The sequence below is a fragment of the Bos indicus x Bos taurus genome, chromosome 25, assembly GCF_003369695.1.
Source record: "Bos indicus x Bos taurus breed Angus x Brahman F1 hybrid chromosome 25, Bos_hybrid_MaternalHap_v2.0, whole genome shotgun sequence".
NCBI lineage: Eukaryota > Metazoa > Chordata > Mammalia > Artiodactyla > Bovidae > Bos > Bos indicus x Bos taurus.
In genome coordinates, this window is record NC_040100.1 from 26639613 (window position 1) to 26656683 (window position 17071).

The 17071-nt window shown below is 47.1% G+C and overlaps 1 protein-coding gene across 1 annotated transcript in view; it reads right to left on the reverse strand.

The window, feature by feature from the left end:
• The window catches only part of XYLT1 (xylosyltransferase 1), a 350343-nt gene that overhangs the window by 16158 nt on the left and 317114 nt on the right, over positions 1 to 17071 (reverse strand). The window contains exons 8-10 of the mRNA XM_027528095.1: positions 16704 to 16880; positions 12076 to 12338; positions 4884 to 5079 (exon numbers count right to left, since the gene is read on the reverse strand). Of these exons, the coding sequence (XP_027383896.1) occupies positions 4884 to 5079; positions 12076 to 12338; positions 16704 to 16880 (636 nt within the window). The remainder of the gene's footprint in view (positions 1 to 4883; positions 5080 to 12075; positions 12339 to 16703; positions 16881 to 17071) is intronic.

Consider the following 17071-nt stretch of genomic DNA (forward strand, 5'->3'; position numbering starts at 1 on the left):
CCTCCTATTCACTCACCCATTCATTCATTCATTCATTCACCCAACACAAATGTGTCGGACAACTACTGCCTACCAGGGGTGGTTGTAATACACAATCACGGGCCCACAGCCTGCCTCAAGTTTCCACCTTTGGGCCAAGACTGACCTTGAGGAGCTGTCCTCAGGGCAGCAGAGGGAGTCATGCAGAGTAGCAGCTGATCTCTCAGAGGACGAGCAGGGACTGCTCCTCCTGAGGACCCCTGGAGCCAGCACAGTGGCTGGAACACAGGAGGAGTGAGAACAACACTGTATATTGAGGGAATAAGTGAATGAGCGAGCACAATGCAAGCCAGGCCCCAACATCACAGAGATTTTTCTAGAGATGTCCCATTCTGCGACTTCCCTCCATACAATCCTTTCCAGTTCCTTCTTGTTGTTCATTAGTCCAGTCTCTCCTCCTGTCCTGACCTGCAAAGTCTGGTCCTTTTTCACCCAACTCCAGCCTCATCTATATCCCTCTCTCCTCCTCCATTCCACCCTGTCCAGGCCACCCTGGAACACTCTCAGCACCTCTGCCAGACGGGCTCTCTCACCCCCTGATCTTGTGTCTGTGCCTGGCTCTCTCTCGGGCTGGCTCTTCTCTCCTTCCTCACTCTCCTCCTGGCCAGCTCATTATCCAGCTCTCAGCCCAGGTGTCACCACTCCTGAGAAGCCTGCCTTGCTTACAGGCATCCCTGACATTCTTGTCTAAGCTTAGCTTTTTATTTATGTAGTTATTTAGTGCAGTATCACATTCTAATTGGCATGCCTCTCTTCATGGCTCAAAACTGTCGACTGCATGAAGGTAGGGACCACATCTGGCTTGTTCACCAAAATATCACTAGTGTCTAAAACAATGCTCAGCACACGGTACTCACTCAAGCACACTCAATCTCTCTCTGTCAAACCATCCATCATCTATCTACATCATGAATGATTAGGGGCTGAGCCTATGGGCAAATAGATTAATGATCACAAAACTCCTTTGGGGTCCTACTTAACAGAGGGATTTATAACCAATTAGGGGACTATCCCCCAAAGAAATGGGGGTGAATAATTCTCTAAGTTTGAGTTTTATAACCAAGTAACCCAGGTGGAAGAGTTGTAGAGCAGCTGACAGTGGGAAACTTGAATTTGTCCTAAATCTAGGACAGGAGAAGGAGGAAGGCAGCTGCCGTCTTCAGCACAAGGAGAGGTGGGGCTGCCCAAGAGGGGTCCCATTGCTATCACATGTCTGTGGCTCAAGATCTCACCTGACCTCACTGTGGAAGTTCACTGCCATTCACCATCAAGTGATCAATTACTCAGATTTAAGTATGTATTGAGGATCAAGCTCAATATATTGCTCCCCAGCTTCAAGCCCACCATGACTTCTTTCCCACTGCACCTAAAATGCAAGTCAAACTTTTTTCCAGGGCCTGTGAAACCCCTCATGATCTGTTCCCTGTCCTCCCGAGTCCTTCCTCCTGCTCACTGGCCATGCCAAGCTCCATCCTGGGGCCTCAGGACCTTTGCACATGCTCTTCTTTTGGAAGATCCCAGAGTGTTCCAGGTCTCCCCACTGCTGACTCCTTTACAGGTTTCAACTCTGAAGTTATCTCATTAGAAATGCCTTCCTGAGTGATTCGCTCCATCAATGTGTAACCCAGTAAGACCCTATGGGGCCTCCTCAGGACAGATCCCCCAGGTCCTTCACCTGCCTCTTGTCTGTAATAAAAACTTTACCCTCCAAGCCTTCTTCAAATTCTAAACAATGAATTTAATCAGAGGTGTGAGAAAATGCAGAAAGAAAGGAAAACAGTCAAGTGAGACAAAACAATAATAATTTAGCCATTCAATGAAGTCGAGGATCTTTTAGTTTCTCCTCAAGGACAATAGATAATATTCTGAGCCATAACCTCGAACCGTTTTGCAGATACTGAAATCCCCAGCAGGTGGAAGAAGTTAACTGTATGCTGCCCACAAGCACAGAGAGCCCCGAACCATTGGAACCATAAGGTTGATGATGTTGACTCTGGATTACCTCACCACCAACCAATCAGAAGAACATCCACGAGCCGGTCATGCACCCCACAAGTGCCCTCCCTCACCCTGTCTTTAAAAAACTTTCCCTGAAAGCTATCAGGGAGTTTGGACCTTTTGAACACTAGCTGCCTGGTCTCCTTGCTTGGCACCTGCAATAAACATAAACACCACACTTTTCCTTCACCACAACCCTATGTCAATAGACTAAGCTTTACTGAGTGCGGGCGAGTGGACCCAAGTTTGTTTTGGTAACAGAAAGCTGTCCCACCAGCCTGTCAAACCCTCAGAAAACATGGATGAAGTCTTATTTTCTTTATAATCCTTATCATTAACTGGAATACTTTGGTTCACTTATTTGCTCAATCACTGGCTGGCTGCCCTAGTAAACAGCAATCCCAAGACAACAAGGATCTGGTCTGTTCAGTTCACCACGGCCCCTCCCACCCTCACACATCATAGGCACTCGGGGACTGCCTGCTGACGGAAGGAGCATCCTTCCTCTATGCTATCAGCATGGGACTCCCAGGGATGGAGTGTGCGAACCAGGCCCTATGCAAAGCCCCAGGGCCGTGTGACCCGATGGAGATTCTCAACAGCCCACAAAGTGGCCCTGTACTTTATTCCCTCGTTCTAGTCCAATTTTACACCATTTACCTTAAAACCAAGAAAAAAATTCATGACACAAGTTTCAGGGCTCCCTGCACCCCACGCTGTTCCTCTGCCAGAGATCCGGGTGGTTCCCACACCCAGGGTACCAGAGCTATATAGCACAAGCCCTAACTAATCACTAGTCATGGATTGGCCAACATCTGTCACTGCCAGAAGTGCCCAGTTACCCACCAGCAGGCTGATAAACAGGGAGAGCCCAGTGACCAGGCATCCATCTCCTTAATGGGACATTAATGTCTTCAATCGGCTGCTTGGGCCCCCAGCACAGAATCCAACTGGGGCAGCATCTAATTGCTCCTTGACACCAGTAATTTACGAAGTGGGCTCCCACGGAGCTTAGATCCAGCCAATCCATTTGGAGCCTTCATTGAAAATGGTGGCCTGGGGTTTCCCTGGCGGTCCAGTGGTTAAGAAGCTGCCTTGCAATGCAAGGGGCACCTGTTTGATACCTTGTCCTGGAAGATCCCACATTGCAATGGAGCAACGAAGCCCGTGAGCCTCCACTACTGAGCTGGTGCTCTAGAGCCCCTGTGCCTCAACTACTGAAGCCCATGTGCTCTAGAGCCCCTGCTCTGCAACAAGACAAGCCACCGCAATGAGAAGCCTGAACACTGCAACAAAAAGACCCGCTACCGCTAAATAAATACATGAATCTTTTAAAAGAAAGGAAACCGTGACTTAATAAGAAATTTCTACCCCTGCCTGATGTGGTGCCCATCCAGTCAGGCCTAGGTTGCCCAGGCAGGGCCACAGGGGCTGGAAAATGTAAGCAGGTCAGATGCTTCCTCCCACCCCACTCCTGGCCCCCAAGATTCTCCATATTCTATGGTCAGACTCTTTACCCCTAACCCAGCAGCCAGATTCACTGGGAATGCTGAAGTCCGGGGATGGACCACCTCTTTAGGTACTTGCTGACATGCAGAAAGCAGAGATAAGGTGCTGGAGTTTCATGTGGGTAACACTCACCAAGCTTGGTCATGCCTCCCCTTCCCACCAGCATCACTACCCAAGCACAGACACTCACTCATTCAGAAATCCTATTTGCATCTACAAAGGCTGTGTCCTCTTCTGTGTGCTGAGGATACAGCAATGAGCAAGTGCTTTAGTCTCTGCTCTCTTGCAGACAATCACCAAGTGATCAGAGAAATCAACAAGGTCATTTGAGATGATAAACGCTAAGAAACATAAAATAGGGGTGTCCTGGATGAAAAATTGTGATAAAAGTGGGTTGGCATGGAAGGCTTCTCTGAAGGTGCACCATTTGATTTAAGATCAGAATGACCACAGGAAAAAGGTGAAAACCTGGAGGAAAGTATTCTGGGCAGGAGGATGTGGTGTGACAAGCTTGAGGCAGGAAAGAACTTGGAATATGGATAAAGATGCAAGAAGTGTGAGTGGGAAAAAGAGTGGGTCCTGGGTGAGACCAGAGAAGCAGACAGAGGCCAGATTATGTAGTGCCTTTCAGGTCTGAAGATGGTGTTGATGTTACAAGAGAGGTGCTAGATGAATCCATCTCCCAAGGCAGAAAAATAACTCAAAGCCGATGCAGTCCTGGGAGGTAGAAACTGCGTTCCACAGATCCATGCATCCACGCATCAGACCATCTGTCCATCTATTGACACCTCTGTCCAATCCTCTACGCATGCATACATCCAACACTCATCCATTCAATGACTGATCTGGTGATGACTCTGAGTTAAACCCTATTCTAGGAACTGGGGAGGCAAAAGCACAATTAAGCATAGGATTTGTGGCCTAAGTGACCTGGATTCAGTGTTGGGCTCTTCTGCTTCCTAGCTATGATCCAGAAAATGATTGACTCTCCATAGGCCTCAGTTCTCCAATCTGTAAGATGGGACTAATGCCACAACTTTATTAGGAAACTGGCTTGTTATTGGTTTATTACTAACACAGGATTAGAAGGAATCACTAATTAGGGTAAAAAATGAAAAGGAATAGAAGTTCTACTGTAAAGAAATACCAAGGCTCCAGGTTGGTTGGTGCACTGATATGCACCACCCTGGACCTTCTCCAGGCACAGGGCGAGCTTATCTTTGGGGTCCTTCAAGGCACCTTCTCCTCCATTTCCAACTAAAAGTGTCAGAGCAGGAATAGAACCCAGCAACGGTGCGGCCAGAGGCAATGTTGTGAGAGAGTCTTTGGCCTCCTACCTCAGAAAACTGAAGTCTCCCAAAGTCGCTGGGTGGGCTGGCGATCTTGAAGACTTTCTTCGGCATCACCCATGTCTCCAGGGTCTCGAGTTTGCTCACGGCCAGGTTTGTAGCATGATGCTTGATCAGAAATCCCTGGAAACGGTCAGCAAGGAAGTAGAGGTGGACAGAGGCTGGGTGGCCCATTGGATAGTACCTGAAAAACACGCACAGGCTCACGCGAGCTCACGGGTCAGGACTGGGTGTGAGTCGGTCACGATGGGGCTCCTCACCCATCATGCCGATCCTGTTCCTAAGATAACCCCCACTTCATACAAAGCTCACTGCATTCCTGAAGGCTGTTCCCGTATTTCTAGGATCTCAATAACTATTAACAATAACTTTTCTGCTGATCATACGTGTAAAACATACCGACTGTATGAAAGCACAATTATGAAAATAAAAATGTCTACTTTGGATGCTTCTTCCATGTTGCTGTCCTTCAGTTGCTAACAACAGCTAACTAACAAGTTGTGTCCAACTCTGCGCGACCCCAGGGACTGCAGCATGCCAGGCTTCCCTGTCCTCCTCTACCTCCCAGAGTTTGCTCAAGTTCACGTCCATTGGGTCCATTGATGTTATCTAACTGTCTCATCCTCTGCTGCCCCATTGTCCTTTTGCCTTCAATCTTTCCCAGCATCAGGGGTAGATGATGTCAATTCACAGATATATTCAGTGATCCTCCGGTGCTGGGTACTGAGAAGCGACAATGGTGTGCCAACAATGTCATCATGACATATTTCCTTTCAGCCTTATTTTCTATGCACATATTTACATAAATTCTCTATAGCTGGGATCATAATATACACACTGGCTCTATCCTGGTTTTGCTTCATCGTATTTCCTGATCATTATCATGTCTTTGAATAGTCTCTGAAAGCACGATTTTTTTGTGTGTGTATACATTATTCCAGTGTATGTAATACCGTGACATGGAACTATAATACCAAAATATGGTTTTATAAACAGGGAAAGTTCCCCATCATTGAGTGTTCAACTTGTTTCTAATTTTTTTTTTTTGCCATTCTAAACAATGTTGCGGTAAGCATCCTTGAGCAAAAATGTTTTGGGAAACATCTTTCTCCCTCTCTAATCTCCAAGAGGCTCTTGATGTCTGCTGTGTAAGTTTATCAGAAAGGTTGTTCCGATTTACACTCTCACCGTCCTTTTCACCAATGCATTGGGTATGATGCTTAAAAAGTATTGCCAATCTGAGATAAATACATACATAGACAAATAGCATGTTTTAAGATGCAGGTCTTTGATCCACAAAGGGGCTGAAAGGGGCAGGGAAGCTAAACAGATGCCCAGAGCTGGAGGGAGGAGAGCAGACAGAGAAGGAAGGACGAGCGTGGACAAGCCTAGGTCTCTGTCCTTCCCAGCTGCAAAATGAAAAGCTGCCGGCTTCTGCACTGTGTGAGGTGCAGGGCACTTACAGGATGCTTCTGGTTCCAGCATTCCACAAATCACTGTCCCGCTCACTGCCTTCCCTCTGGTCCTGCCCTGGAGTTTAAGTCTTTACCTCTGATTATAACAGGGAAGCTGCCTTCCTGTGTTATGCATCTCCTGAAATCACTGCCTTGTTATCAGGTGCCTCCGGGGCTCTGAGCAAAAAGACCTGCCCCGTCTTCAGACTGCTCACCGCACATTCCCGGCCCTCGCAGGTCCACTTGGGTCTGGACTTTGGAAGCAGAAAACCCTCCCTGTGCTGCAGAACTTGCTGCCATGATGGAATGTTCTACATCTGCACCATTCAGCCCAGTAACCCTAACCACTGCTGATGACAGAGCTCTTGACGTATGGCTGGTGTGGTTGAGGGACCGCACTTTAAATTTGAGTTCATTTAAACTTAAATGTCTCCTTGTGGAGACAGCATAGATGGTGCTGTGAAAGTGTCCTGGGGTTGCCTGCATTGATGTCCCCAAATTGTCACTTCTTCTGTCTCTTTCCCACGTGACTTGGTGGGTTTCCTTGCACCAGTGAGGTGAGTCTATTTCCCCCTTCTCAAACCTGCTTGGCCAGCAGGAGATGAGGTATCGTGCCAGTTCTGAGCCCAGATCCCAGGTAGGCTTGCACATTTTCCATCCCCTCTCTTGCTCCTCTGTGATCACTGTGAGAGCACAGGTGGGCTAACACGTGGGAAGGTGAGATGTTTGGAGCAGAGCTGAGCCACCCCAGGTATCCCAGCCGAAGCCTTCCTAGACCCACCAACAACTCCCAGCCAAGGGCAACAGAGCCTCCCTTCTGGCCCGCCCCTGGCTACAGAAGCGGAAGAGATGCCAGCAGAGCCTAGGAATACTGCTCAGCTCATGTGCAAGCTTGAAGGCTCTGTTAAATGCTTATTGTTTCAAAACACCGACTTGGGGCTAGTTTGTTATGTGACATTATTACAATGGATAAATAATACACTGTCAGGGCTCGTTCTGGAAGGTGGGTGGACTAGTGAAAGTTGAAGAAAAGCAGGAGAAATTATTACCATGGAAGTCAAAAGAAGCAAGTGTTTCCAGAAAGGGGGCAGTCGGTTGTATGGGATGCTGCTAAGGGGTCAGGTAAACAAGTGATGGTCAAGAAACCCAGGAGTTAACCTTGCATTGCCCCTGTTCCTTCTTCCAAGAAATCCTGTTTTCTCCACCTGAATCCATTCTCTACTGTCCTATGCATGGCCAGCATCCTGGTCCAAGCCACCATCATGTCTTATCTGGACCTTTGCTGGAGCTGCCTTACTTAACTTCTTCCTTCTTTTGTCTGCTGTAATGGATTCTCAGAGTAGCCATATCTGTCATCCCTTCCTTAAATACCACAAGGGGCTCTGCTTATGCTTGGATAAAACCCAACCTCCTTAGCTGGTCTACAAGGTCCTGACTCTTTCTCTAGCCTCATTTTGTTTACCTTTGTCCCAATTCACCACCTTCTAGCCACGTGGACCTTATTTTGAAGTCTTGAACACCCTAAGCTCACTTCTAGCCCAGGGCCTTTGCACGGGACATTCTCTCTGCTGGGGATACTCTTTTCCTCTACTGATTGCATGGTGGGCTCTGTCTTATCTTTTTGGCTAAATGTTACCATCTCAGAGAGATCTTCCTTGACTGCTGACTCTTAAGTCACCAACTCACTGCTGTTACTTGAGCTTATCCTCACTGCAGAGCATTTATCTTTAGAGACTTTTGTTCTTGTTGCTGTGAGCTGGGGTACTGCTTGTCTTCACACTAGAATGGGAGGACCTTGAGCTTGGGGCCTGGTCTGTCTGGGTCATGGCTGAGTGCCCAGTGCCTAACACACAGCCTGCCACATGGTAGATGCTCAATCGATACTTAAGGTTTGAGTGAAGATTCTAGAAGGATATTCTCTTGAACCCTTTGCTTCTAAGATACATCTAGGGAACCGGAAACCAGAACTGAACACAAAGTCCCTTGGTACCGACTCTAGACTGTATATGGTAATTAAGTAACTAAAACTGAGAGGAGAGTTGTAACTACATGCAATAGAGGATGTCAGATGCAACACAATAGAACCTAAACCATGCCTCTGGTGCATTTGCTTGGCCCAAAGGTGTTTTTATTTCTTATTTAAATGAGGTGGGCATTAAAAAATTTGGGAAGCTCACACAAAAATGTGGATTTCTAATTTGTCTGAAAAGATCAGGAGATGTGATTGGTAGCTCCAAGTGTACATTTCCACAGGGCAAGGATGTGCTGCAATTCAGCACCGGGACCCTGGGGGCCCCTGGTCCATAGGATCAGTCCATCCTTAGCCAAGGACACATGCTTCCCTCCTGGCCCTAGATCACATTTGAATTTGAGGACCTGTAATAAAACACTGACATCCTTATCTCTGAAAGGGACTCTCAAGCAAACTTTCATTTTCTTGTTCTCTCCATCTGCCATTTTGAAATTTTCTGCAATGAATAAATGTTATCTTCTAATGACAAAAAAAATCAATAAACATTTTTTTTTATGAAAGTGTATACTATAGACTAGAAAGCCACAATCTGCATGAAAGTCCAGAGAAAATGAGATTTCTGAAATAAAGTCTACTTTTTCCCCAGATAGCTCTGGGGTAGGAATTTACTGTCTTTTGCCTTTTGGGATAAGGGTCCTTTGTCCTGATTTATTTTTAGGCTTGTATTAATAAATATATTGGCTTTGCCCACAGCAAGGCACAGGGGTTCCATTATAATAAAAAATGAAGTAGAAGCCAAAGGATTCCAGGCCTGAGGCAACGTGATGGCTTGCTTAATCCCAAAACAAATAGCAGAAGAAAACTTCAGCAATCATAAATCACTTGGAGGTGTCTTTCAAAATTTCATCTAAGATTATTTACCTTACAAATGCTATGAAACCTGGGATTAAAACTACTCTTGAAACGATATTTGCCTTCCAAGCACCAGGCCGTGTGTCATCTCCTGGGGCCATATACTGTGGCTCCTGGGACAGGGATTCTGCCCCTGGACTAGCAGGGAGGAAAAGACATTCACTGATGACCTTGATCCTCACTGATGACCTTGACCTGAGGCACTGAGTGTTAAAGGAAAATCTGCTTTCAAATGAGGAAAGGTGAGGGGTGGGCTACTGGGGAAGCTCTTAGCCAGCTTCACAGAGGAAATGGCACCTGAGATGACCCTGGAAGCCTCAGAAAAGGTGGATTGAGTGGGGACAGTCAACAAAGGACAGCACAGAGGAACTGACAGACAGTTCATATGACCAGTGATGGAGCAAGTAGCTCACACAGCTGCATCTTAAGAATACTGGAAACTAAATATCAACAATGGCATAAGCATTTACTAAAGCACTTCAGATATAAAATACTGTTAAAATGGGGATAATGATAATAATAATACATGACTAATAAAGTAGTTTTAGAGGATTATCCCCTTTAAACCTAACAACACCTTATGCTGTAAGGCTTATTATTATTCCCATTTTACAGATGAGGAAACTGAGGCTTAGGGAGGTTCAAGACTTGTCCAAGGCCAATAGCTAGTAAGAGTGGAGTTCAAATGGCAGGTTCTGGGTTTCTAACCCATTCTGGTCTTCTTTTAAACTAAATCAGGACCTACAGGTAGAGGAGAGAGAAGGCTGAGGAGAAAATTGTTGCAGGCATGTGGAAACCCAGCTGATCTGCATGGGGTCCCAGTCAGGAAAACCTTCCATGTTTTCAGAGTTTTGTAGAACAAAATAGTTCCTTTCCTGTCCCCCTTCCGTTCTTGAGAGGAAGGAAGAGCAGGGCAAGGAGGGACACGTAGAAGGCTCAGAGGAGAAAGACTGATGCTAATAATTTTTTCTTTGTTGGTTAAAGAGGAAGGTGAGAGGAGGAGGCAGAGGCAGAACAAGAAAGAGAAGGAGAGTTGATTGGAGGCACTTCTGGGAGTCCATCCTCAGAAAATAATCAGAAAGGAGAATGGAAAAAAAAAAGGCTTTCTGCAAAAAGATATTCATCAGAACAATGGCAACAGGAAAGGGCTGGATTAAGCAAACTCTGGAATTTCTACTCAATGGAATACCAGCGACATTAAAAAGGGTCATTATCATTATGGAAAGCTGCAGAGGAGCAAGGAGAGGAGGGGCTAATATTACAATGCTGAGCGAAAGAAACAGGACACGTAATCCTTGCAATTATGAAATATCTGCAATGCATATTGCTGAAGAGGAAGAGAAGCAGCCCCAAATTAAAAGGGTTTGGTAGGCTTAGGGAAACGCAGGGGAGGTGGGGGTGATGTTGAATCCTTTCCCCACCTTCCCTCTTCTTTCCAAATATTCTAGAACATTCTTTCCTGAAGTATCAACTAGTACCCACCAGTGGTAGATGAGATGATTCTAAAGGTTGCTGCTACTGCTGCTGCTAAGTCGCTTCAGTCGTGTCCGACTCTGTGCGACCCCATAGATGGCAGCCCACTAGGCTCCCGTCCCTGGGATTCTCCAGGCAAGAACACTGGAGTGGCTTGCCATTTCCTTCTCCAACGCATGAAAGTGAAAAGTGAAAGTGAAGTCGCTCAGTCGTGTCCGACTCTTAGCAACCCCATGGACCGCAGCCTACCAGGCTCCTCCGTCCATGGGATTTTCCAGGCAAGAGTACTGGAGTGGGGTGCCATTGCCTTCTCCGTCTAAAGGTTACATGAACGTTTTAAATAATGGTTCTGCCTTCCATGATGTTACTGGTTATGTTCTCAGGTCTGACAAAGATAGTATGGTTGTGTTTTAGGAAGGAGTCAATTTTCAGAGACACATGAAATGTTTATGGGATTTGCTTCAATCAAACTGATCTGGGAGGAGGGGGAAGGTGGGTGAAGGCAGAGATGAAACTGCACTGGCTGGGAGTCGGTAATCACTAGAGCTGACGATGGGAGATGGGATTTCATTTTTCTCTCCATTTGGTATATATCTGACATTTTCTAAAACAAAAAATAAAACAAAAATGTTCGGTATTTTCATGATTACTTTCCATTTAAAACAAACAGAACTATCTAATATGGTGCATAAAGCTTTCTTCTAAAATATGTATATTTAGCCTAAAGAATGAGTCCACAGAAAGGTAGGACTTCCCTGGCGGTCCAGTGGTTAAGATTCCATGCTCCCAACGCAGGGGGCTTGGGTTTGATTCCTGGTGGAACTAGATCCTGCGTGTGTGTGCGTGTGTGTGTGTGCGCGTGTGTGTGTGTGTGTGCGTGTGTGTGAGTTGCTCAGTCGTGTCCAACTCTTTGTGACCCCATGTACTGTACACCACCAGGCTCCTCTATCCATGGAATTCTCCAGGCAAGAATACTGGAGTGGGTAGCCATTCCCTTCTCCAGGGGATCTTCCCGACCCAGGGATGGAGCCTGCACTGAAGGCAGATTCTTTACTGTCTGAGCCACCAGGGAAGCCCAGATCCCACATGCCACAACTGAAAGATAATGCATGCCTGCAACTAACACCCGGTATAGCCAAATAATTTTTTTTTTTTTTAAAGAATGAGTCCACAGAAAGGAAATAAGTAGGTAAATATTAGATCTGCTATTCTGAGAAGGTAAAAGGGTTATGAGGGCTTAGACAGGAAATGCTCTGAACGCTGGGAAGTCCGCGTGGCTGACTGTTCGGGAGAAGCGTGGGGTGCAGCCGCAGCCCCCGCAGAGGAGGGCTGTCCCTCGTCCCTGGTCACCCTGCCCCTCCCGGCTCACCTGCAGCTGCTCTCCCCGGGGGCGCGCAGCGATGCCTCGGCCCGACGGAGGCCCAGGCGGGAGAAGGAGTGGTACAAAGTCAGCGTGACGTCACTCAGGCTGTGGATCCCGTCGGGCTCGTCGTAGACGTTCTCCCAGTAGGAGCGGAGGCCCGGGGTGCCCGCGGGGTAGTTCCCATACAGGTAATAGTCCAGCTGCCCGATGATTTCCTGATTCACCACAGCTTCAAACTTGCGGGCAAAGAAGGTGGGTCGGGCTGTCTGCTGTGCTCGTGGGATAAAAAGAGCTGAGTCAGCCAGTGGGATGGGGGAGGTGGGGATGGAGGAGGCGAGCTCTGCGGTCCCAGCCTGTCTGGATCCACATCACCGTTCAGACACCTACTGCCCTCTCTGTTCTCAGTTTCCTCATCTGTCAAGAGGGTTTTAGGATTGAATGAGTTAATATTTGTAAAGCATTGAAAGCAATGAGGGACACGGAAGTCAGCTTCATTTAAATATCTGTGAAATAATTACATCTTAGATGGTTATAGTTGGGAGGGATCTCAGAAATCATTTAGCTGGAGGTCTAGGGCAAATACCGCCTACAGAAGTATTTTAGTTGTCCGGAAGAATGTTTTAAAATTGAATTAACTGGCAACATTTTATAAGTGGAAGAGTTCATGGAAACTTTTGGCTTCTCTTGAAAAAGAAATGATCTGGCAACGGTAGGACTACGTTCCTGCATCATAACACATAGTTAAAACTGAATAGCGGCTGTCCCTTTAGATGGGTATGGGCCTTGTGGCTCACCACAACCCCTACCACTCCCTACTGTCTCCTGGGCATTATAATTGACTTACAGACTCAGAAGGAACACCCTGGATTTACTGATCAGAATCCCTGGAAGTGAGGCTTAGAAATCTGTACTCTTAACAGGCTGCAAAGGTGATTCATTTGCTCACTAGGGTGTGAGGACAAGGCAAATGACATCTGAGCTGGCTGCAGATCAGTCACCTAAACAGCCTTAAAATATTCAGATTCTGGAGTCCTTCTCCAGACCGACTGAGTCAATATCTCTGAAGATGAGGTTTAGGAATCTGTATAGGAAAAAAAAAAAAGGCTCCCAGGTGATTATGCTACATGTTTGAGGGCTACTTATGTAAACAAAATTTTCAAAGGGGCTGAATGCGTAAGAGGGAAAGGGACTGATCTAAGGTCACACAGTAAGGTAATGCGAGAGCCAGGATTCAGATCCAGGGTCATGGGTTAGAGAAGTGAAGTACTGAGCACTTGTTATCTACCAGGTCTTAAACCATGGTCTGGGGCAAGATCAATAAACCTTTTCAGCAAAATGGCAGATAATAAATATTTCCAGCTTTGCAACTACTCAGCTCTGCTGTCAGAGTGTGAAAGCAGCCATAGACAAACTGGAAAATGAATGGGTCTGTGGCTGTGCTCCAGAAACAAGTCATTTACAAAAACAGGGAGCGGGCTGGAGCAGCCCAGGGGCTGTAGCTTGCTGACCTCTAGTCTAGGGCTATGGAAACAACTAAACCACAGACCCTTCCTTTGAGGGGCCTGTGATCTTGTGTAAATTTTGACCTTCATTTAAGTCTAGCATTGTTCTCACTTCAGTGCATTAAGAGCAACAATAATGACAATAAAAACTGAGCATATACGATACGTAGAGCATTGCATTTTGTCATTATCTCTAATCCTCCCAATAACTCTGCAAAGCGGGTGCTACGATTCCTATTTTACAGATGAGGAAACTCAACTTAGAGAAGGGAAGGGATAATGTACAAACACACAGTCATAAGATTCAAACCCAGATGACTCTAAAACCCAAATTCTATTGATTATATCATCTTAGGATCACACTGCTAGTCAAGTGAATCTGAAGCCCCAATAACAAAAACTCTTGTTAATGTTTTGGAATATCCCATCTGCTCTCTGCTTCACAGACACCTGGGACACCCACCCCTACCCTTTCTCTGCAGTCGAGGGGTTAGCTCAGTTCCCTTATAGGAGCATTAAAAAGAGCCAGAACATGTGGGTTCAAATTCCCACTCTATGTCTCTCTAGCTATATATGTCTTTGGGGAAGTTATCCAGGGCCTCAGTTTTTCCAGTCCTTAAAATGGGTATAATAATAATATAGGTCCTTAGCATAGAATCTGACACACAGTGTTAGCAGCTATTATGAGACTGTTATCACTATGCCTTTAAGTCTACTACAGGGACTTCTAAGTCTTCACTTTCTGGAGGCAGAGCACCAGAGTAAATGGCAGGGCAGCCTCCTTTTTCCTCCTAAGAGTCTCTGATCATACCTGGAGCTCCTAAAAAGCACGTTTCTATGTTTATAGTTCTCGTCCTTGGAGTTATTTCCGTAAGAACTCAAGAGTTCCTTACAGGCAGCAGTTTCTTGAGTCTAGACGTTGAGAAATATTCTTGATCTTTGTTTGCTGTGAATTGAAGAGCTGTGAGCATGTGACTCGGTCTCTATGTTAGCTCATCTTTATCAGGGGCCACAATGTCCCCAGGATGCCGGGACTGGAATACAACTGCTGCTGCTCTGGAGTGGCCCAGGAGGGGCAGTGCACTCAAGAATTGCCCTATCTCCTTGCTCTAAATGATGAAGGTCCTTTGCAATGAGGGTGAAAGCTGATCCTCTACAAAAGAGGGAATTGTTCTGTTTCTTTTGTCCCCCTTTGAACAGGTCAAATATTCCCCTTGCCACCCCTTTCTGCTCAGCAGACCCTTTATGCACAGACAATGGAGCTAAAATGTCACCCAAGTTCACCCAACCTCAATTAACATGGGTTTGAGGAGGCCCCTGGGTAGCTTTCAGTCTTCCACCAAAAACAGGCCTAAAGAATACTCATTGCAGTAACTGCTTACATGGGTGAAAGGCGTTAGGTGGGAACCTTGAGGGAATATGAATGATGGGACAAAACCCGCTGTGTATTCTACATTCCACCAGGCATGGAATCAGGTTGGCAGCAGGGTCTGGTGGAAAAAGCTCAGGCCTGGACCTGGAAACACCCGTGTGGGACCTCCCACCCTACCACTCCACTACTGCATGTCCATGGACAAGTAAGTTCCCTCTTGTGCCTTGGTTTCCCCACCTGCACAATGGAGATGATTTCTACCCAGTGAAGACAACGCCTGCAGAGAACCTGGCACATAGCCTGGGACACAGAAGACCCCAACCCCATGCTTTTCAAACAGAACAGCCTCCCTGTTGCCTGGGGATCTTGTTAAAATGCAGATTCTGACTCAGCAGGCCAGGAGCAGCAGAGATTCTGCATCTCTAACAAGCTCCCTGGTGATGCTGATGCTGCTGTTCTACAGACCACACTCCGAGGAGCTGGGCTAAGAGGCTGGAAGCTCCATCGGGGCAGTTTCGGTCCTCTTGTGGTTCAGTTATGTGCCAGAGTGAGGCAGTAGGGACACTTTGGATTGGGTAATCAGCCTGGCATTCTTGTCCCTGCCCCCAACACCCTCCATCACTCCAAGTTAGCGGTTTGGGGAGCAGCATATCATCTCCGCGTGGTAGCTCTAGTGACCTCAGAGTGGCCTGTGAATGTATGCTCTGGGCAGCTGAGGCTGGGCATGGGGAGGAGGAGAAGAGGAAGAATTCAGGGTGCTGGCCTGGAGGGAGCAGGAGGCGTGCTCACGTGGGATGGAAAGAGGTTGCCATCCTGAATAGGTCTGCGTCTAAGGCACCCTTGGGGCTCATGGGAAGCAGATGGACACTGGCCACCCTTCTGCCTCTCCTCTCCCCAGAGCATGAACTGCTGGGCCCTGCAGAGATACCTGTGATGGCAAGCAACTTTCTTCTTGTTACTCCTTTAAGTTCGCAGAGCACGGTGGTTTGTAAACCTGGCTGCTCATCAGAACTTCCCTAAGTCTGCTACATTAAAAATAAAAATTTCTGAGCCTCACTGGAGATCAGAAGCTCTCGACTGGGGATGTGTTTGCCCCCGGTGGATATCTGGTGATATCTGAAGACATTCCTGGCTGTCATGTCTGCAGGGTGCTACTGGATCCCCATGGGGACATTAAACAGTGACATCCTGGTTGTCACAGTGGAGGGTGGGGTGCTTCTGGAATCTAGCGGGCGGAGGCCAGGGATGCTGCTTAAACATCCTACATCCCTCCACCCTAACACAGAATTATTCAGCCACGATGTTAAGAGTGCTGAGGTTGAGAAACTCTGCACTCTAACCAAGTTTGTACCCAGAAATGTATTTTAAACAAATATTTGGGGAGATTCTGATCAAAAGGCAGCATAAAGAAATGGATGCAAGTACGGCCTTTGAAAACAGATATGTTGGGCTGTGTGACCTTGCATAAAGTTTTTGATCTCTCTCTACCTCAGTTTCCCTATCTCTAAAATAATCTATCTCTGTGTCTATCTGTCTTCTGAGGCTGTTGTGGAGTAAATGAGTCGACACAGGCCAAGCGGTTAGATGGTCCCTTGCGTGGTGTTAGTGATCAGTAAGTGTTGGCTATTGTGGATGTTGTTATGGTTATCATCAACAGCTGGGGTGGGAGTGTGTGGGATGTGATGAGCTGCAGGGCTGTCTTGGACACCTGCAGATGCTGGCTGGAAGGCACAGGCAGGTGGGCTGGGTGGGCAGCTCACCTGGAAGCGGTGAAAATCCTGCGGCTTGAAGTCATTGGGGGAGCAGCCACACCAGTCCACGATGTGCTTGTACTGGCACTTACAGCCCAGCTTGCGGTTCCAGTTGGTGATGCGCAGATTGTTGTCCACCATGGTGTCGCAGTGCGGGCTGTTCTCCAGGACCGTGTGGAAGAAGGACTGAGGGGGAGAGAAGGGCCTGGCTTGAGACCTCGCCCAGTCTTCTTCGACTGGGCTGGGGTGGGGGTCCTTCCCAGGGACCACCTGACACTGAAGAGACTCTCTTGCAGACTCAGCTGTTCTCTCTGCAAATGGAATTAGTCCCATGCAGGCCTAGCCAGAGCACCCTGGAAGTTTTGCCCAGAGTGGCA